The sequence below is a fragment of the Porites lutea genome, chromosome 12 (assembly GCF_958299795.1).
Source record: "Porites lutea chromosome 12, jaPorLute2.1, whole genome shotgun sequence".
NCBI lineage: Eukaryota > Metazoa > Cnidaria > Anthozoa > Scleractinia > Poritidae > Porites > Porites lutea.
In genome coordinates this window covers 3,148,739-3,170,743 of record NC_133212.1, presented here as the reverse complement: position 1 = coordinate 3,170,743, position 22,005 = coordinate 3,148,739, and the positions used below count along the sequence as shown (strand labels likewise).

General features: G+C 38.1%; 1 protein-coding gene across 1 annotated transcript; it reads right to left on the bottom strand.

The window, feature by feature from the left end:
• Positions 1 to 1,207: 1,207 nt before the first annotated feature.
• On the bottom strand, positions 1,208 to 21,021 carry LOC140921232 (ATP-binding cassette sub-family D member 3-like). The gene is made up of 28 exons (XM_073371211.1): positions 20,859 to 21,021; positions 20,467 to 20,506; positions 19,250 to 19,299; positions 18,058 to 18,109; positions 17,308 to 17,396; positions 16,276 to 16,345; positions 16,108 to 16,134; positions 14,816 to 14,886; positions 14,642 to 14,711; positions 14,183 to 14,236; positions 12,675 to 12,731; positions 11,618 to 11,670; positions 11,091 to 11,180; positions 10,369 to 10,438; positions 9,861 to 9,930; positions 8,592 to 8,689; positions 7,924 to 8,015; positions 7,323 to 7,432; positions 6,776 to 6,842; positions 6,442 to 6,505; positions 6,280 to 6,357; positions 5,728 to 5,793; positions 5,111 to 5,224; positions 4,842 to 4,892; positions 4,313 to 4,357; positions 4,023 to 4,127; positions 3,777 to 3,833; positions 1,208 to 3,410 (listed from the first exon to the last, which is right to left on the bottom strand). The coding sequence occupies exons 1-28, from the start codon at positions 20,993 to 20,995 to the stop codon at positions 3,333 to 3,335; spliced, it is 2,025 nt and encodes a 674-aa protein (XP_073227312.1). The 5' UTR covers positions 20,996 to 21,021; the 3' UTR covers positions 1,208 to 3,332.
• Between the last annotated feature and the right edge of the window lie 984 nt (positions 21,022 to 22,005).

Below are 22,005 nucleotides of genomic sequence, written 5' to 3'. Positions count from 1 at the left end.
AATTTTGAAAAAAAACATCTCATACGTCGTTCTGTTTCTTCGAAACTTCAAAATTAGTTTCCCCTTCAGTTTTTATTGTTTACCTTGTTTTGTTTTAGAGAGAAAAACGGAGAAAAAACCTTACAGCTAACCTCAATAAATTTTGTTTACATGCGGTTGCCGGATTTGCAACGCATTGCGCGAATCGCCATGGCGCGTTGCACCCGAGAAGCAAAGTTTGAAGAAGTACAACGCCACTATATCAATATATATCAATCTAATTTTTTGTTATGTTGTATAAAATTTATCCCCCTTTAATATATGTAAAAATTGAGGTTAAGAAGTGTTAAGCTTTTGCAAACGAAACGGCGAAAGACGATTAGGCGATATTTAGTGGAAGGAGGAGGTATTCAACACTTTCAAATTAAACTCAAATTTTGGCATTATACCACCAACAAGTTTGACTTATACACATACAGACACAAACATATGAAACTGTTTATTGATATTGTTATGAAACGAATTTATCTATTTAACACTGTAGCCTGAAATTACAGAAAGAAAATAGGATTTCCGGTTTGCAAAAAGGAAAATTTCGCCGGCCTTCAAGCGCACCGGAAGCGCGGAAAGAGCGCTCGTGCCAGTCCTACTCCGCATCACACATTAAATGAAGAGCGGAGCGCTCGTTTCACCGCCCAACCTTTATCCGCCCTGCCAATCACAAAGCGTGGGAACGTGCATTGTGATTAGTTTATCCTTCCACTTCTGCTTCCGACTCCGAAAATCTGGTTTTCACTAGATCATAAGGGGAACGTAAGCGGCGGAGTCGGAAGAAATGGAAACGTTCTGATTCTTCTGACTCCGATTCCGTCGCGCTTATGACTCTGCTCAAGACTCCGATTTTTGATTTTCACTAGGTCATAAGCGTTCTTACAACTCCGATTCCGTCGCTAGTGAAAACCAGCCCTTACGACTCCGCTTACGACTACGACTCCGACTTCGACTCCGAATCCGCTTACGACTCCGACTCCGTCGCTATTGAAAACCAGTTTTTAAGCCCGGGCCTAACAAGAATTGGGGTCAAACTGAGTCCATATCCTATCGCGAAAGGGTGTAAACATGCAACTCATTCTAGTCGCGGTGATGGGTATGTTAAATTGGCACATAAAGTCGACTCCCGATAACTAAATTCGACACAAGACAAAGATCAAGAAGTCTACGCATTAGGTTCTAATTTTCAAAACAAACTTTATTTTCAAAGCGATTGAATGTCTTCAGCATGTTTTATCCTCTCATAAACACGCTTTTTCATCCAATCGGAGAGCGGGTTATATCTGAACTTTATAATTAATCGTAATAAAATCATGCTTCTGCCAATCTGTGATAAATAAAAGTCCCCTAATAACCCTCCCATAAACCGCGTACCCAAGGTCGTTCTTAAAAGATTTCATGGACGATTTGAAAGGAAACCAACCACTGCCCAGCAAAATATATGACTAAAAGTGAAATATGTTGACATCATTAGGATACTTTGCCAACTTTAATCGATCTTGACAAATTTTTATCTTTATCTAATGCAGATGTGCTGATTTTTCCCTGTATCTTTGTTAATCGCTACGTAAACACAAACGTGAAAGGTATTGCCCCTAAAAATCCAGTCGAGTCATCTTTAAGAACAGGGATTAATTGTTTTGTCCCACGTGGAGTAACCGATTAAAGCTGTTATATTACATTAATACTGTAAGACAATGTTTTAGACTAGATGAAACACGAACTATGAATTTATTATTGAAACGGTTTAAAAATCTTTTCCCAAAATCTGTCTATTCTTTCAATAATCTTCTTATTCTAGATTACGTTTTACGAGAACATTAGTCCTAACAAGTCAGAAGTGTTTTATCAGACTAAAAACAATCACTTTGTATTTATATCACGATTTTTTTAGATGTATTATTTTCTACAACGAATTTTTTTCTCGCGTTTTACCTTTGCAGTGCTTTTCCAACGTCGTTTGTATACTGAGAGTAAAAAATAAACGTTGATATAACAGACAATGGACTAACCACTAACCACGAACCAATTAAAATTGCATTCATATATTGATATAGATGCAAATAATCTAATTGTATAAAATCAAGGCATTCTCGTTAAAAAGTATACTGACCGCCAACGGGGCAGTTTTATCGTATGGTCCAGCGTACACGACTTTGCTCAAACTGGACATTTTCGGGCTGCGCGAAGACTGAGTCGGTTTTGTTTCGAATTGCATTGCGGTTGCACAGGAGAAGAAACTGGGTCAAAATGTGTTCCTCAAAGCAGCCCCACAATGCAACTCGAGACAACACCGATCCAGCCTCAAGCGCAACCGGAAGTTGGCCAATTAAATTAATTTCATTATACTACTACATGAGAAATTTCTGCAATTTGATTGGCTTAGAGCAGTGGTATTTCCGGTTAGTTTGAAATACCTACATGTGAAAATTACAAACCTTTTGTGGGTAGTAGTATAAACAAATAATAGCATGATTTGTACGTGATATTTGATATAAACAGCACTTGTGATATTTCAAAATTGTCTCAAATTTTACTCGCCTAACGGCTCGTGAAATTACGTTTAACAATTTCGAAATATCACTCGTGGTACTTATGCCAAATATCACTACAAATCATGCTATTACCTATACAAATTGTTGGTGCACAAATTAGTACACTTCTGACTAACTGACACAAGTCTGTGTAAGGTTGTAAACGCATACAATGAACTGTGTTTACCGCTTTTCACTACCGTTCATCCTGTTACAAACCTACTTACTGTGAACACTGTTGGCAAAAATGTCGGATTTTCATTGTTTACATGTGTACAAAAGAAGAGAACGCACTGTTTGAGTTTCCAAACTTGAACGGACGCAAGCGGTCACGCAAGGAAGTAAGCAAAATACCCAATGCATCTTTTCGTGACTTAGGGCCTGTTTACATGGAGGTGGGGGACCCCAGATAGGTGAGGTAACATGCAGCAGGTCACCCCACCTATCATGTAAACGCGCTCAAATTAAAATGAGAGATTATGTGGACAGACGGGTTACCCACCAAAGTGGGTTACCTCACCTGCCTGGGGTCCCACACCTCCATGGAAACAGGCCCTTAGATTGTAACGGCCTTGCTTTACTAGCCGAAATAGGGAAACGCTCATTAATTGAATTTTATTTAGTTCCTCAACACTAGGCGGGAACAATACGTTAAATACTGTGGCCCCGTGACAATTCCTTCCCTCACACAACCCCCGAAAGGTGGACCACACCACAGGGGTGCGTCCCCTTTTTGCAGTTGTGTCCAGTATGATGGTGCGTGAGCAGTTAAGAGCCAAATTCTGTGGTGGCAGAATCAATTGGTTTGTACTCATAAGAACCTCTCCCGTCCATGTACAGCACATACTACGAAAAAAAAAATAAAAGGTTTTGATAAACAAGTTTCAAGCGTTGCAGGTCGTAATATGGCTAGTTCAGGCGGAACTTTCGAATTTGCAGTGTGAAATAGTTTCACGAAACGTAGACTTCTGCTTGTGCAACACTGTAACACTTCCTGCGATGATAAAATTACAACTTTTACCTTCACTGGTTAAACTAAAACGGTTCCAGAACAAGTTTCTACTGTTACGTTACACGATGTATCTTTTGTTAAAACCTTCCTTCCCAACGCCATTGCAGATCATTGCAGACATGTCTTAACTTAAATGTGACCATTCAAAGCGACTGAACTTAAATAACTACTGCAAAGCAAAAAAGAAACGATACACAAACCTCGTGATATTTCCACAGCGACTTGCGATGAGATACAGTGAACAGAGTGATACCAACCTAAGATGGTAGAAATAGACAAAAATTAATTTTTAAACAACTTCAATGTAAATCAGTGCTCAACTGTTTGAGTTCTGTGTTAAATAAAGTTTCTATTTTGGGTATTCTATTAATTGAAACTAAACCCTTCATCTTTTTACGATTGTGGTCAGAACCAAAGCGGCACAAAAGAACAACATGCACACCTACCTCTCTACACCGAGTATACATAAAGCCTTCGACGTCCACACTAACAGCACTTGTGCATTCATCAAGAATGGCAAACTGTGGCTTGTGGTAGAAAAGTCGAGCCATCTATTGTACATACACGAAAAAAAAAACAACAACATCAACAACTAATTCGTTACAGTTTGACGTAAACCTCTTTGACTCCCCCGAATTTGAAAAAGAAGTTAACACGAAAAATGGCGGCTACGGAACACGGGCAAAACCGAACAAAGCAAAACAGATAGACTGTTTAAAAGCAATTTGCTACTTACAGCCATTCTTTGTTTTTCTCCTCCGCTGAGAACGTCCATCCAGTCCTAAAGCAGACAAAAACACTCGATAAATAACAAATTACTCATTTACCTATTTTAATACAGGATTTGCCCCTTCAGCAGGGCTGATATCAATGGGGGTCCTAATAACAAAGAGTAACAAGAAGAACTCAAAGCAAAGTGTCTGAGGATAGAGTAGCACCATGCAATAACTCATACGAAATGTTCAAAGAGATAAATTCTATGATAGAGAAGTTTCAACTGCAAATGAGAGTTATTAAAGATACGGCTATCCTTACGGAGAACGATGAAATTAGATCACGATGGAATGAATATTGTGAAGATTGGCACTTGATAGAGATACTTTCCGCTGTGCGGTCAAAGATGTGACGTCCAATACTGAGGAGAAGCGGTTAGAGTGTAGTATTAACCAATTAATGCAGAGAGCTTCAAGCGAAGTTTTTGCACAAAGCTCAGCAAGAAAAATAAATGTCAAAAGACGAACGCGAGAAAACTAAAATCACCACACCTGAATTGTGTCCCAGCTTCCTTCACGCTCAAGAATATTACCAAGATGAACCTGAAATACAAAAAATAAATACATTAAACACATATAAAATTATCAAGAATTTGTCAACGACAGAACCCGAAATACATTCGGAGTGAGCTTGGGAGAACAGAAATGCTTTCAACGAAAATATGTCGGCTAGCTAAAGCTGAAACCATATAGGAACCATAACACCCTGCAATACTCAGTTATTTGTTCCCCAGAGGATGTTCTGAGGCTTAGCAACTCGCCTGGTTGAGGTACTCCTCAAGATCCTGATCAGTAAGCCCTTTCCTGTGTAAATCTTCTTTGGTGTCAGGATAAATAACTTGGTCCCTCAAAGTTCCCAGTGTCATGTAAGGACGCTGAAATAACAAATTCAAAAACTTGTTGGTTAGCCATGAAGAAAATACAAAAGCAAGTTAAGTTAATGAGTTTCTTTTCTCCTGGGCCCAGTTGTCCGAAGGCCGATTAGCGCTTAACTCAGGGTTACATTTAACCCGGGTTTCTTTTTCTATTGTTCAAAAGCATTTTCTCGGATAATTTTCTCTGTTATTTTTAAGAGCATCCAATCATCAACTCGTTGACAAAAACAATTAAACTGAATTTACTTATTAAGCTTTCATATCTAAACTCTAATTTCGCCCTAACCCTGGTGGATTATCTTAACCCAGCTTTGAACAACCCGGCCCTGGTTAAAATAAGGCCAAATCAGGTCAAGGAGCATAGTACGAATTTCGCTCTAATACAACAAACTCTAAGAAGAAATCCTTAGAATACTGAAGACTGTATACATTCAGTTCTTTTACTGTCTACAAACAAGACACGGCAAGAAGGAAGAACATTATTTAAACTCGACGCGTCTTACCTGTGGAACGTAGAAAAGCTTGCTCCTGTGTGGTTTGACGAGTTTACCTCCAAACAGAGGCCACAACTAAAAGGACATAAATTATTGTTCAAATTAAGTAATTTTAACATCTGCCTCATCCAGTAAGAGTCACAAATCAAGCAACGAGACCGCGTCGTCCTTGGTGCTTTGTTATCGAGTAAATACAAAAACTTTTTTCCAGTTAGCCGAACAACGGTCGAACGCGTGAGGGGAGTAGGTTGCTGTGGGGTATGGTATGGGGTGTGGTGTGGGTTTTGATGGGAGAGGTGGTATGAGTGATTCAAGCAAGCTGTTTTCTCCAAAGATTTCTCCGCCAAAATATCCAAGATGACGATTCCAATATGACGGTTTAGCGATTTTAACGCAAAAACAAAAAACTGGATAGACCTTCACAGAGTGTTTGCCAATCTAGTCTGCAGGCCCTCTATCATTCTAAATGGCGGCTCGGAGAAAACCCAGAACTACGCTACTTTTAAGTAGCGTAGTTAGGGAAAGATAAGGTTGAGTCGAGCGACTTAATAGGGTTCTCACCTCTCCTAAGATTCTAAACAATGAACTTTTGCCACATCCGTTCGGCCCACAAACTAACACATTGATTCCAGAGCGAACCTGAAAATACATAAAACATGTTTATTGAAATGACCGGAGATATATAAGAGGGAATGAAGAGAAAGCAGACAAAAGTATCTTTACCTCAAATGAAAGATCGTCTATCAGAACGTCTCCATTCGGGGTTACCAATGGCACATTTTCGAACCTGGTGACAATTAAAAAAAAATCATTACTTACTGCAAAGTTATCTTCTTTTTCAATAATTGCACTATTTATCAAGAAATATTCAAGAACTATTTATCAAGAAATATTCAAAGTCAAAGAACGCCATGTTGCAAGACCTAAAAAAATGCTCTTGTTGATGGAATTCTTGCGCCATTAAGATAGAGGAGACACATTTTGAAATCAAGTCTTGCTTCCTGGAAGCAACAAAACGTTTCTGAAGGTTAGAGTAGAATAAAGAATTAAATGTCACCTGATCAAATGGTCAGTTTCGACAATTTCTCCTTGATTGGAATCCAAATACTCTTTGGATGTTTTTTCTAAAACGAAAATGAAGTTACATGAATGGATTGAATAACAATTAGTAACCGTTTTTTGTAAATTGTAAGGTTTAAGCTAAGAGTCATGTGTTAGAGATAAACTCTGGTTATTGACCTGATTGGTCAATTAAGTCGGGATGGTATTGGTTGTCTGTCAATCAAGCCTTGATGCTATTGGTTGCGCAGACTCTAAACGCGATTGGAGAGTTTCGAGCCGTACTTTTTCACTGACAAAAGATGGACTGGGGTGGGTCTATGATCATGCTGGGGATTATTAAGAATGTCACGAGTCTCAGGACGAGGACAGCGAGATATATCAGCAGATTCAGGCTATGTTTTCCACTATACCGGATGGTCTTTCCTACCCGGTATAGTGTAAACATAACCTCAGTTACCTTTATTTATCACGGTGGGTTCCGACTTCACCATGATTGCTCAAGGTTACATTAAATACGGATCCGTATTGGTGAGACACCATACCTTGCTTTGCATTTTCTCCCTTTGATTGGCTTGATACCATTGTTCTCTGATATTTGCCTTTACTCAGGTCTTTTAAAACACCCATTAGGTCAGAGACTCTAGACGTATACCTAAAGAAAGAAAGCAACGCTCGCTACGATCATCTTCACTAGGAAAATATCAGTAATGAGCAATTTTGTAAGGTTGACGATGACGCAGGAACAGTTCCCAGCATGCCAAGTTCCTTTCGCGACAAGTCATTTGAAAATCGATTAGTACGAAAGTTGGGTTAATTAGCTTCCCAGCTGTAACATAACACGAAGCAGAGGTCCTTGCGTAAGCAAAAGATACATTTTTAAACAATTATGTAATAAAGTTCAGATATAACGAGCAATCTGATTGGTTGAAAAAGCGTGCTTTGTTTGAGTATAAAAACGGAACCAAAGCTCTCACGCTATCTGCCAAAGAAAGTTGAATTGAAGTGACCACACATCTTCCCAGTGATGACTAAACAGCTTTAAAAACGAAGCTAATAACTTTCCTAAAAACTGAAGCTTCGTTGTCGGAGAAAAAGTCAAAAATATCCTTCCCCCACCCCCTACTCAGTTGTTCTGACCCTTACCCTGCTAGTCTTGTCAATTCTCTTCCAGCTAGTACAAGGCGACCAATAGCTTCCGCCATTTTAACTAACATTCTACCGCTTCTGTAGTAGTCCTGCCGAAACAACAATATTACTTCACTACAAAAGAACCTCAGACATCACCTTTATTGCCATGCTTTTGATACTTAGACTTGGCTTCGTCAAGAAAAGAGTGCTACCAACATTCATAGAACTACATTCATAGTAAAGATTTCTGAAATGTAGTAGGCGATATGCGCGATACTACTACCACTGACAAACTCATTTTCCTTTTCGTTATTTTAAAGTATTTTAGTTTGGTAATCCCAGTGAGTTTTGAATAACAAAAGCCCAGATTTGCACAAGATAGCAAATCCCCGAAGGATTGTGGAAGTAGTTGTAAAATGACGTCTACGTGTAGATGGCCAATTTCTTTATGTGTAGCCGCCCCCTCCCCCCGAAGAAGGCCATTTTACCCCATCTTCGGGGTGGGGGGGGGGGGTGCGTTTATCTACCCTATCCCTCTCTTTTTTAAAGCTTTCAACTTCATTTTCCTGCATTTTACATTTTGGTTGTTTGACTCGAGATTACCCAATCAACACCTGAATCGTTTAATCAAAACAACACGCGGAAAATACCGACAACCAATCACTGTCCTGGATTCAACTGACCTCCATTCTCTCGCTGTGAGTACTGTTAAGGTGTCTTGTACTCTTCTTATTCAGGAAAGGCCGACTGACAACAGAAAAACCAACAACAGTGGCTACATCTGAAAATTTAAATGATCAAACATCGAACTGTGAAATGGAGGCTATAATAAGATGCATTTACTTCTGCATCAATAATTTTTAGATTATTAAAATTGCACAGTACGTAAAAACGTCCAGCAACACTTTTACGCGCCTAAGGCCCGTTTCAAACGTTGTGCTACTGCCGTGCCAAACTCAATTGATTGAATTAAATTCGACTTTAGCACGGCAGTAGCGCGACGTTTGAAACCAAGTCGTGCTACTGCAGTGTAGCACAGAAAGGTTTGCCGTCCTACACGGTAGTAGCTCGACTTGGTTTCAAACGTCGTGCTATTGCCGTGCGGATCTCAATTCATAAACTACAAAATTAATACATTAGAATACATTTAAAAGTTTGCTAAACCGTTTCTTTATTATTGTGCTTTGTTTTCGGCAACAGCCGTTCTATTCAACTGAATTAAATTCGACGTCTGAAACCAAGTCGTGCTAGTGTCGTGCTGCAGTCGAGCTACAGTCGAGCCAGCTTAACACGGCAGTAGCACGAGGTTTGAAACAGGCCTTAGAAAGTTTGTTACCAAACAAAACACTTGCATGTGCAAATTTAAAGCATTAATTAGCAAAACAGCACTTTTGCACGTGCATTGAAAAGCTTGTTTAACAAACAAAGCATTTGCGCGTGCAATTAAAGCTTTAAATTATTAAAGCAGATTTTCGCACATGTCTTTATAAGATTGACTGGCAAAACAACACATTTGCCACCCTCCGAGTAGAGGTTTCTTTCTCGCATGGCTTGTAGGATTTGAGAAGTCGCTCGTGTCGCTTGTCAGTCGCGTGGTTAGTTTGTTTACGCCCCGTTTGTTTACAAAATAACTACGCCACAGACAAGCCACGCGAACGACTTCGCAAATGCTAAAAGCCGTGCAAGAGAGAAACCTCTGCTCGCAGTGTACACATTTCGGTAAGGTAGGAGCGGTTCGTAAGGTAAGCATTCAGTTTTTAAACCTTCAATAAGCAAAACAGTACGTTCGTACAGCTTTGCCATTGACAATATTTCAAGAGTGCTGTTATGCTAATTTTTTAACGCACAAGCAAGTGCTGTTTTGCTAGTCAAGCCTTTCAACCCCTCTGCAAAACTGCTGTTTTGCTACACAGGCGTCCATAGAAGTTGTTTTATCACCATGTTCTACTTACACTTTGCTATAACATTGTCAATGATTCCCATACTTGATCTGAATTGAATGAAATTTCTGAGGTGGTTTACCTAAAACAACAGCAGCATAAAAAAGTTATAAGACTGAATGTGATTTTGAGTACAACGTTGCTGGTTAAGAAAATATTAGCCGGGAGAATTAAAAACGCGATTCTATAACAATAACCGTAAAGAAGGTTAATTTGTCAAAACAACGACTGCTAGGGTCTTGTTAAACCTTGAAACACTGTTGAGGAGACAACGTGGCGGACGCAAATCTTTCCGAGACAAGTTCAAGTTACTGAATCGCGTTAGAAACACTTTTCCTTGAAGCGACAAAAGGTGCTACCAAACCAAATCTTTGCTTGGTCAACCACAATGGAAAAATCAGCCAGGCCCAATAGTCCACTGTCACTTTTGTTATAAAAACAATATTAGTGCACGAGCCAGGCAGGGTCGTTGGTACCGCTTGGGGGGACAATTAGACATCTCTTTAATACGCAATCTTACCAATCTCTGGAAAGTGCTCTCAATGGTCTGCTTTTCTCTTTTCTCTCCTTGATAAAAGGCGATTTCCTCGCTTAAATGAAAAGAACGAGCACTTGTTAAATATGAACGAACTCCGGCAAACTCTTCGAGAGGGGAAAGTGCATTAAAAGTTACTAAAACAAAATATAACCCAGCTTAAGGTACCGATAACTTGTTAGTTTGTTAAATCTAGCCTGTGTAAAACCGCCCCCTTCCCTCAAACGTTTGAGAAGAAAACGGCTGTACACAGGCTGGATAAATCTTCCAAATACTGAAATAGTAGATCCAAAACGTAAGACAGATATGGCAGAAACTCTTTAAAAATACACGACAATTAACACAGACCCCATAACTCGAATTGGTGAAGAACTTTTACTTGAATGTTCAATGAGCTCGTCCAGAGTCACATTATACTGGATCGCTTTTGCGCCGGCGCGAAAAACATACAGGACAGGGCTTCTGTTCAGACACACATTGGAACGGTGATTTCCGCGCGATTTTTGTAACGGAGCGAAGCTGCGCCGCGCCGATCTCTAAAGTGGAGAGTTACATATTGGATGTGTGTTCATACTACACCGAATCTATATCGTATAGCTGTTAGTGTCAACACCAACAACTATCCAGTATAAGTAAGTATGAACATAGCCTTAGTCGTTAGCTCCCACAAAAGAGAAAGTTCTATGTATCAAATGTGCTTACTTTACCTGTTAGTTATTAGACGAGAGTTCACAAATCTGAATTCTCCTTCAAGATGCTGTTCTTCTGCTGTCATTCTGCCAACAGGCCGCCGCAATCTGGCAGAAAACAAGAGTTGTTTTTTATGTAAAATTTACTAACACAGAGAGACCAATTCCACTCTGGTAACTTGAACACCGTTTACTCGACCTTCACCCTAATTTGACCTAATTTCGCTTTCCATCTAGGTCGGTTTCAGTGACTATTATCCCGCTATCCTTAAAGCCCCGCAAAATCAAACTATCAATTAATGTTGGTTCCTTGGGCGGCCGTTTCGCCCGAAAGTCGATTCGCTCGACGGCATTTCCCCCAGACTACTACTGCCTTAAACTTGATCTGGCTTGGATATTTATTCTTAAAACAACATTTTCACTGCTTGAAATAACCCTCCACACACTGAAATTCAAGGATGTCTTCCTTGAATTTCAAGGATGTTCTAACTCGTATTGATCACCTTGTTATTAAAACCTATTTATATATCACAGAGGCATTGTACCTTGTTAGTACAAGTCCTGACACAGCCAAGTACCCTAACATGATAGCAGGACCCTGTAAAACAAACATCACAACCTCATATGATGCAACTCTTTATACAAAGGTTATACTGAGCCAAAAAAAGACTTCCAAACAAAACTGACAGCGGTACGTGTGTGAGTGAAGTTTACTTGAAAGCCATGAAATACGCAGTCTAGCATTCCTGGAGGGAAATTGCGCATGCATGAACACAAAGGTCCCCAAAGAGAGGAAGGAGGGGCTTTTGGTTGGTTCAGCGAACGCTCGGCTGAAAAAACTTCATGCCCGAGAACTTTCTAGAAATCAATCGATACTTCGCTTTGACGTCACATTTCAACACGATTGGCCAATCGAACAATGCCTTCTACATATTAGGGTTTTCTTTGGCGGGAAAACGAAGAGTTCATGTTTTGATCTTTTCATCCATTGGCTGATACATGTGTATTAAATAACAAAAAAGGAACACTTGCCCAAACCATTTTTGAAGGTCATACGAAAATCGCATTCATGAAGAAGAACAACTGTTTAGCCCCTTTAAAAGTCCACCTAATTAATGTTTTAATGGCAATTTCTTTGAACAGAATAGCTCTGCCTTTGGGTAGCTAACTGGTAAAGTCGCCCGAAATTCAAAATCTCGCCCAAAGTTATGTTACTCAGGGACGGATCTAGGGGGAGGGTGCAGGGGGTGCGGTACCCCACCCCCCCCCCCCCCAAGATGACCTGCGGTTTTCTAATGCAGCTGGTATTCTGCAAAAAAAAAAACTATGTGGTTTATTGGTGTTAAAGTAGAGCAAGAGAAAAGTGCACCCCCTCCTAAAAAAAAATCCTGGATCCGCCCCTGTTACTGCAGTTTTTTGTTAAGTGATCTGAAATGCTAAGTTAGGTCGCCCAATAAAAAAAAAATTCAGGCGACATAACTTCAGGCGAGATGACTTTCTGCCAACTTGACCGTACGTAAACCTTTGGGCAACAGGTAAGCAAGAACACAGAGTCAACATACTGTGTGCAGGTGCAAGTTTGCATTGAATTTAATAGTATACCTGGATGCCAATTGCTCCAGTAAGTTTCTGGACGTATATCGCTATGTCCAGTATGGGCTGCAAGTTAATAGACCATAAGCATGTTAGTAAAAAAATTGAGAAACTCACAAATGACAATGTTCATCTACACTGTGTAATACTACATTGTAGACTGTAAAAATACAGACTGTTTTGCAGTCTACAAGTACGCACGAACGGTCACACAAATGGTCTGGAGCGAGGCTGAAAACATGTGTGAGGCTCGCACGCTTTGGCGCGTGAGGCTTTCACGCTGCTGTAACGCTACACAGAACCGATTTTGAGAGAAAAACCGACTGTTTTGCTGTCTAGTTTAATACTCCCACGCCAGCCTATTTGGGCATTTTGTAAGCGGCCAAGGTATTCATTGTGTTTCAATCAATTAAATCCGAAATATCTGATTTGGTTGACCCATGAATTAAGTTCGAGTAGCCCACATGGGAATTTCAACAGAGGAGGGACTTGGTTTCAAACATGAAACCTTTCATGTGCCGAACCTAGTGCATAAATTAATGTACCGGTAATTTATTTTCACTGGTAAACATAGTAGGCCATTGTTATTTGAACATTGCAAAAAAGAATTGAGTTTGACGAATTAGGTTCAACGTCTGAATCAACAGTCAAACTTACATCATCTGGGTCAACCCAAATGGCTATTAAGTACGGTACATGAAAAGTTTGACGTTTGAACTGGGCCTTACTGTATCTTTGATCAAAGGATCATTTAGTGGGATTATTTACAAATTCTTTTTTCAGGGATTTTACCTAAGGATTTCCAAGTGAGCCTCACATGTCTTTTTCACTCTACCCACAATAATTTGTAGACATAACTCAAACCAATATACAAAGACTGTGAAGTAGTGTTAACAAAATCGCTTATTCTAAGCCTCTAGCAAGGCACATTGCAACAAAAGATCACATTGTAGGAACTAGAAATGGTTGAAATACACATAGTTTCTCCTGGAGTGGAATATTATCATCATCATCATCATCATAATGTTCATTTTCTTTATCATCGTCATGACATTACCATCATAATCACCAGTATTAGTATAGGTAATAGCATGATTTGTAGTGATATTTGGCATAAATACCACGAGTGATATTTCAAAATTGTTATACGAAATTTCACGAGCCGTTAGGCGAGTGAAATTTGAGACAATTTTGAAATATCACAAGTGGTATTTATGCCAAATATCACGTACAAATCATGCTATTATTTGTTTATACTACTACCCACAAAAGGTTTGTAATTTTCCTATGTAGGTATTTCAAATTAAGCTGAAATACCACTGCTCTAAGCCAATCAAATTGCAGAAATTTCTCATGTAGTAGTATAATTATTACAGTTATATCCTACGTTGCAATCATAAAAAACCTTTTCTTCCAAATAAAATTAATAATTTATAAGACCCAGTGGCTGCTCTTAGAGGTACATTTCAAAATAATTTATTCACGATACATGTATTAACGGAACTGAAGTCACCCACCTTGCTGACATTGGAATATAGCTCTGCGAGACTGTTGCAAAACTTATCTACATCCTTATAAAAAAAGAAAAGTTTTACAACCATAAATACAGCATACTCTTGCTTTAATATTGGTAATCATGATAAAATCACATTTATTTCATTTTTAAAACCAGCCATTTTTCTCAAGACCTGCACAGAGTAACAATGCTGTGCACAACATCATTATCTTAAAACTTGCTCAGATTAAGTGATGAGTTACGAAAAATATTTGAATGAAAAAATAATGACAAAACTTCTCCCGGCTGTTGTATATAATCCCTTCAGAATGGCCAAGTTTAAGTAATTACCATCATCCACCAGCCCCTATCATTCAAAAACAATTTGTTTCAAAAGTATTATAAATATTAACGTAATTGCCTTAGTTAACTTTATGTGTTGCATTTTACAGACTCTTTCTAAATATCAACATCTAATTACCTGAGTAAGAAGTTGATCTGCATTTGCAATCCTGTTATCCAAGTTACTCATTTTGTAGAAGGTAAAAGAACTGAAAGAAAAATGAATTAATCATTATTACACACAATACTTGCTCATGAGAGAAGATTAGACTACAAAGAAGCAACTTGGGCCTAGCTCTAGTTTGCGACTTACCTAAGATATTGCTCATATAGGTGAAGAGTTAACCTTGTGCGAAATCTCAACTTAAGCTCATTTAGTCCAAACTAAAGGCACACAGAAATATAAATGTTAGGAAATTCATTGTTTTCATTCATTGTTCATTGTAGCTTTTAAGTGCAGTAGTATAGTATAGTATATCTTTATTGCGCCTTACTCTCCAAAGGGAGGCATTGGTCTAGTTACAATAAAGGTTTTTTCAACTACAACAAATTTAAAAAGAAAGAAATATGAACGGAAACAACAGAATTATACGGCATATACTATTTTGATAATAATTATACTATAATTATATATTATATTTTTATTATATATTTAACAATTATTTCACGAGGGCACGTTGGATATGAGATGATGGATAGACAACGAGGCGCGTAGCGCCGAGTTGGCTTTAATCATCTCATATCCAACAAGCGTAAGTGGAATAATTGTTTTATTAAAAACGCCCACAAAATTTTGTTGAATCTCCCCGACTAGAACAAACTGGAAAAAAAAACAAGGGGCTTCCGCTATTCACATGATGTCGGATAAACAAGCCGCAGTTATCTATCGGCGAGTGACTCGATCGGCGGATGGCTTCGCGATCATGAAGAAACAGCACTTGTCTTCTTTCGTAGCTGATCAAGGTACTTCCATGTGTTTTCATGTGTTTTTCGACAAACTTTCAAACAAGCTCTTGTGGCTTTTTTTGTTTGTTTTTGTCTTTTTTCTTTCAATGAAATTGCATTAATTTTCTAGTATTCTAAGAAATGAATTAAAACAATTTGCTTCGGGCGCCGTTCTATCCCTCGCGAAAAAAAATCTCAACTAGCTTCCAATTTTAAACTGACGCATATACTGACCATATATGGAGAGCATGGTATAATAGCTCATATACCATAACGGCTAAGCCAATCAAAATGCTAGAATTGCATTATCCAATGATTCAGTTTTTAATAATATATATTATACTATAATTTATTACTCCATTGAGGGTTGGACTGAAGGTGTCAGGGTTAGTCCACTTGCACACACTCTTAAAGTTAAACCCTCTGAGATGTATGTCAAAAGACATGAAAAACCTTCTATGATTTATAGCCAGACTTGTCAGTCAGAACATTGGGACTAACCAAGGATAAATGGAGTAATAATGTTTCACTCAGAGTAAAATTTAATTCTGAAGCATAACATTATTTTATTTTACAGTGTACATTCAAAACAAAGTTTTGCTTTTATGCGAATTTGACCTGAATCAAGAATGATAAAAATGTAGATCATTTTGCACTGACCTTCATAAGTTGGTTGACAACAGCTAACTGTAATGAATAAAGCAAACAAAATAATCTCTTAATCAGCATTTACAAATTTAAGGTATAAAACATTAGCCATGCAAAATTAATTTGTGATTGATTTGAGGCAAAAATCAATAAGTCGGTAGACATGAGAATGGAACTTACAAATGGCATGGCATATACAAGCTGAAGGAGGTTGTATTTAAATCCTCCAAAATCTCCACCAATAATGGACCTATAATATCATAACATACAGTGAGATTGAATGGAAGAAATTAATTTCACTACTACGGGACAGCTCCGAGATAAGAGTCCACATTACAAGCTTCAAACACATTGGTGAGAAAACTGTCAATGCTAGTCTTATAATCTAAGGTGCTTCAAAAATGGGTTTGCTGCAGACGTGATTAGTATAACAACAATAATAACACTTTATTCTGTTTTCAAAGGGAACAATATTACAACATTGACAAAGCACAGTTAGCATAGCTAATCAAGGTAGGTTATCAAAAATAAGAACAAAAAATATTAACGCTAGCTCTTAACATTACTTCACAAATAACTAGGACTTGGAGACAAAGGATATTGAAAATCAACCTACGGTAGGTTCAACAATTATTTTAACCTGAATTAAGTTCTTCAGTCTTTGTTTTTTTTTTTGTTTTTTTTTTTTCCTTGTAGTATTTATTTTGATTTTACCTGCTACCTAGAACCTAAATTGTTCAAGGAGCTACATGTAACAAGAAAACCAACTGGTTCATTTAGCTTCCTAGCTTGCACATTAATTCTATTATTATTAATTAATTTTCTATTGTAAGTAAATCTACTAGATTGTAATATCAACTATGTACATCAACAAAAGCATAATAAAGATTATTATTATTATCATCATCATCATCATTATTAATATTATTATTGTTATATTTGTGCTTTGATTTAAATCTAAGACTTGACCATAACATTATCAAGACATATAACTACAATAAACTTCATGTATGCAGTAGCAGATCCAGACCTTCAGTTCAGGGGGGGGGGGGGGGGGGAGGTTTGGGACAGTCATCCAAAACCTGAGATCGGGGGATGGTCTCAAAAACAATTTTTTTTGGCCCTTTGGGCCTCAGTTTGGTCTAAAAACAAGGGGCCCCAAGCCTCCCTGGATCTACCAGTGTGTATGTATCAAAAATATTTGGATTTCACCTCTCAATTGCAGTACCATTGTGTATCATCCACACATCACAATATGTTCTTGCTATGAGAGATAGAGCCACAAGTACCAAATAGCCAGTCTGGAAAAAAAAGACGTTATGAAATAAGGCCATTTTTCACAGAAAAGAGTCATCAGGGCGCTAAATAAGATTTCAATTTGCCTGGGGACATGCAATTTGTAGGCAGGAAATTGAAAGCCTGGCATTTTTTTTTTTATTAATTTTCACAGTACAGGCCACTGGAATTGCAGCATTACACGCATGTTTCTTACATGTAGATCTGTCACATTGCACGGAAATTACATGAGAAATAAACTCATTTGTATATTCCTTTTGTTTTCTAAAAAAGTTGTGAGGAGTCATGCTTTCAGCAAAGAACAGGGGGGGGGGTGGGGTAATCCCTGACCCCATGGCCCTTAGTGACAGCGCTAAATTTTAGAATAAAAGAAACAAAAGTACTATTATCCAAGCTGGGTCTCCAAGCTTGTTAGTTTGGTTTGTTTTCCTTGACAAGATCCACTGAGCTTTTTTGATGTCACCACAGTTTTTGCCAAAATAAGTAACGGAACAGGCAAAAGCTTTCAAACTTAATACCCTATCGAGAAAGGGAGTAGGGGGAGTACCAATACTCCTAGGCATGCTTGATGCTAAGGAAACCGTCATAGGGTCTGGCCATATGGGCCTTTGGCTTGTGTGCGCCTTTATCTACACACAAGGAAGAAATACTAAATAAACTGTGTACCTCAGGTGAAAGCCATCCAGGGATAATAATTTTCAAAATTCTTAGCAGTTTCCTATATAATGTGTAAAGAAGAACAAATAAATGGTAAATTTGTATTTAACTTTGAAGCAAAGAAGTCATATCTGCTCAGTAAAGGAGAAGGCAGACTAATGTAGAAAATAATTGCGAAATTTTTTCTTTCAAAATATACCGACAGATATGTATCATCACGGAAACCAATTTACAGCATAAGTACATGTAGTTCCACAAACATTCTTTTCAGGGGCAAATAACATCATCATTGTATGTATATGTTACAGTTAATTTTTTATCTCAGGTAATTTTTGTTTTTCCTTTGTTTTTGGATATGGAAATGTATGCTAATGAAGTTGAAACAAGAGAAATGTAAAAATTACCTGCGATTAAAAATTAACTGCAACATATATAGAGGATATTACACGGTGGCGAGAAGATATGAATTTTATGTTCGAGTGGCAAGATATTGTTCTTGCCACGAGAACATAAAATTCATATCTTCGAGCCAACGTGTAATGTTCTTTTTATTATATGGAGAAACCAATTCAACAAAACCAAAAGGCGGGAATCGTGACATCATTGAACGATACGACACTTGCAAAGGTGACATACGGAAAATACGCCCCTCGGGTCCCGGATGAAGTGGCGTATGGAATCTACGAGTGGTTTAGTTCCCAGTAAAACACTCTCCTCCATATAATAAAATACCTGTATTTCATAGGTCTTGACAAAAAGGGGGGGTCAGCAAAACCATGTTCAGTCAGTTTTGGTCAATGCTGTCCTGAATAAATATACAGTTTTATGGTAAAACTAAAAAAAACCATGCACACCACAAAAAAAATCTGGAATGTTATCATGTTTCAAGGAAAAAGCCAATCAGGCATAAGAAAACTAAACCATTAGCAGCAACAGAAATTAGTTTGTTGTGTTGTGATCTGCTTGTCTGTCATGACTTTCCTTGTGACTGGTCAACGCAGAATCAAAATTCCTGCAATTTCAGGTGTTCATTCTGATGTTGGAGAGTAGAACAGATAGCAATTTGGTTAAAGCAACACCATTTTCAATTACCGATAAGAAATTCTTCAGCTAAAGACCAAAGTCAAACAACTTTACATTGTCATCCATTCATCAAAAATTATGCTCATTTTGTCGTTTTTAGCTGTTCAATTATCATTACCTGAAAAATACAGCATCCACTGCAGCCTTCTCTTTTTTCTGTGTCTTTTCCTAATAAAAACGATACGATGCAGGCTTCAAGACAGAGTATACAACAATAAACTGCCAATTACTATAGACAAGACGTTATTATTTTTATTCAAGAAACTTGCTTTCAAATACAGTTTCAATATAGTTTAAGCCACAAAATTGGTTTCACATTCTTTTTCTTTATTGAAAAATAACTTTCACATGAGGGCTGTATTTATAAAATCTTTAGAAATGCCTTCTTCAAAATGAGCATGCATAAGAAATAACTGTCCTTACTACTTAAATGCAAGAATGATTTTAGAATACCCGGCCATCTATTTACTCATGAATCTCTTAATCTCTTGTTGAATGAAGTATACAAAAATGAGAGGATCTGGTATTCAGTGCGAAGATAATGCACTGGTTTTCAACATAGCCACTAAGTTTAACGTGTGGAGATAAAAATAAGTTTGAGTTTGGGAAACTCTGGACAAGTGAAGCTTTTGGGATCCAAAAACTGTAATCAGTCTTCATACTTAGCAGAGGTCTATAACAGCGAGAGAAAAAGTAAGGAAGGATAGAGACCACTACCGGGCTCTAACGCATTCTTTCATTTAGCTGTCAATCACATTTGTGGTCGAAATTGACAGGTTTTAAAAAACAGTTTGGTTTTTTTCAAATATTGAAGGCGCGTGCCCTGTTCAGACGATACACCGGGAATTTCTGAGTCCATAGTAATAATTAACATGCAAACCAGTTCTGTAAGTTGCATTGCATGCAGGGGCGGATCTAGGGGGAGGGTGCATGGGGTTCGTCTTGGTAGGACTGTGGTGTGTAGGCAGGGAATAATCAATTTCCTGCTTGTGAAAAAATCTTTTGGACTAGTACATTGGGCGAGCTGTAATTTAAGGCTTATCTGACTTTCTTTGCACCCTGCATGAAAATAAGTGGGCCGGTATCCTACAGTTTATCCTTAGGTTTTAGGACCATTGGTTATTGAGATCAGTTTTTTGAGAGGAATAACATTAAATTCAAAATAATCATAAAGAGTAATAGGCGTTGACTGTATTATTATTAATGAAAAACGAAAATATTTTACATGCAAGTCCAGTTGCGCACGCCCAAGTACATGAACATCTGATAAATACATCAAGATTTGCATCGTCATGAATTACGTAATGTCATGCGTAAAGTATAATTAACGCTCACCTGATCTAGGGATATGTGTAAATCGCCGGTAAGATCCTTTCTGCAAGTGCGCAAAAGAGAACTCACTTTTAATCATGTTGATCGAAGAGATGTTCTTTCTCTCGATAAATTTCTGCAGAGCCCATTCTTATGACGCCTGCACAATTGCAAACTTACTCTCGTAAACCACAATGCGTAAAGAAACAGCGAACAATTGAACTTAATTGCACGGGAAAAAAAACTTGCATAACCATTTGACGTATAGGGATATGCGAAAATTCCACTTTTTTACATATCTACAGATAGATCGAACAATTCACAAGCAGATCGATATGATCAAAGAATGAAAGCTGGAACATTATTAGCTCAGCTGAGAATAACCAGGCTGAAACTGGTAATACGAGCGTAAATACCTTTTTGCGCTAAGATCGTCAAGCTTTTTCTTCCAAAGCAAAAGAATGCCTGCACCTACAGAGACGACTGCTATTCCAGCAGCTTTAGAATTCAGCAATTGAGCCGGCGGAGGTATCTTGCTCAATATGCCCACCATTTTGAATTTTCCAGCTCTATGCTTGGCGACCGAGCCTCCTTTAAGAAGTCGAAGGTTTTTTAGGGGGCATACATAAAGTAGTTGCTTTTGCTCTAATCTACTCTGAATCAAGAGTAAGTATTGCAGAAGTATTAAAATTCATACTTGCTTCGAGGCCTCGCAGAAAAGCAAAAGAATTGTATTGTTCACCCCTGACACTTAAGGTGATTTCTTTTGTTTTGGTGCTAAGCATGAATTTAAATAATAATAATTTGGTCTATTTCTTTGGCACTTTTGGCAGGAATAAATTGAATGTCTGGCCTTCGAATTCCCTTCACAACTGAAAAAGTATTGAAAAATGCTATTTGAATTTTTACTGAAAGATACTGTAACAATACTTCAAGGTAAATACCCACATGGTCTGCTTAACTTGCTCAAAATAACCATGGTAGGTTGAAAACATGTCACAGGTCACTGGTCACAAGTGCAGGTTACTGCTCTATTAATAAATAACTGAGATAAGCAGTTTCCCCCTGAGGTAAATCTCCATTTTGGATTGTGATTATTAATAGGGTAAGCACGGTGACCTCTACTGTTACCTGCACTTGTGACCTGTGTTTTGTAACTGCTGCCCAAATCAGATTCTTCCGATTCCATGTCATGACAACTATATATTAGGCTGATTTAGCGACAGGACAGGAATGTCAGTTGACCATGGGAAAGTGAGCAGAAAGGACTGAACTCTACTACCGGTGCCCAATTTACCGCTTTACCATTGGTCTAGCCAGTTGTTTGATTTGTGCATGCCGTCATCAACTGACGTTCCCATTCTGTTTTGCTAAATCAGCCTAATAAGTGAAAAACCCAGTGTAACAGGTATTATTTAGTTAAGCACATACACTGTAGCAGAATTAAAAACAGATAAACATGAAGAATAAGAAATCAACACAGTAGTCACCCAGACTGGGATAAGGCATAACTCCCCACATTTTTTCCTTCTCTTTAGAGGATATGTGCACTCTATAACCCTA

Coding starts and splice junctions, on each gene's coding strand:
- LOC140921232 (XM_073371211.1), bottom strand. CDS start 20,995: ATGGTGGGCATATTGAGCAAGATACCTCCGCCGGCTCAATTGCTGAAT. Junction 14,887..16,107: donor TTGTCAACCAACTTATGAAG/GTCAGTGCAAAA, acceptor GTGTGCCTTTAG/TTTGGACTAAATGAGCTTAA. Junction 5,225..5,727: donor AGCTTTTCTACGTTCCACAG/GTAAGACGCGTC, acceptor TTGTTATTTCAG/CGTCCTTACATGACACTGGG.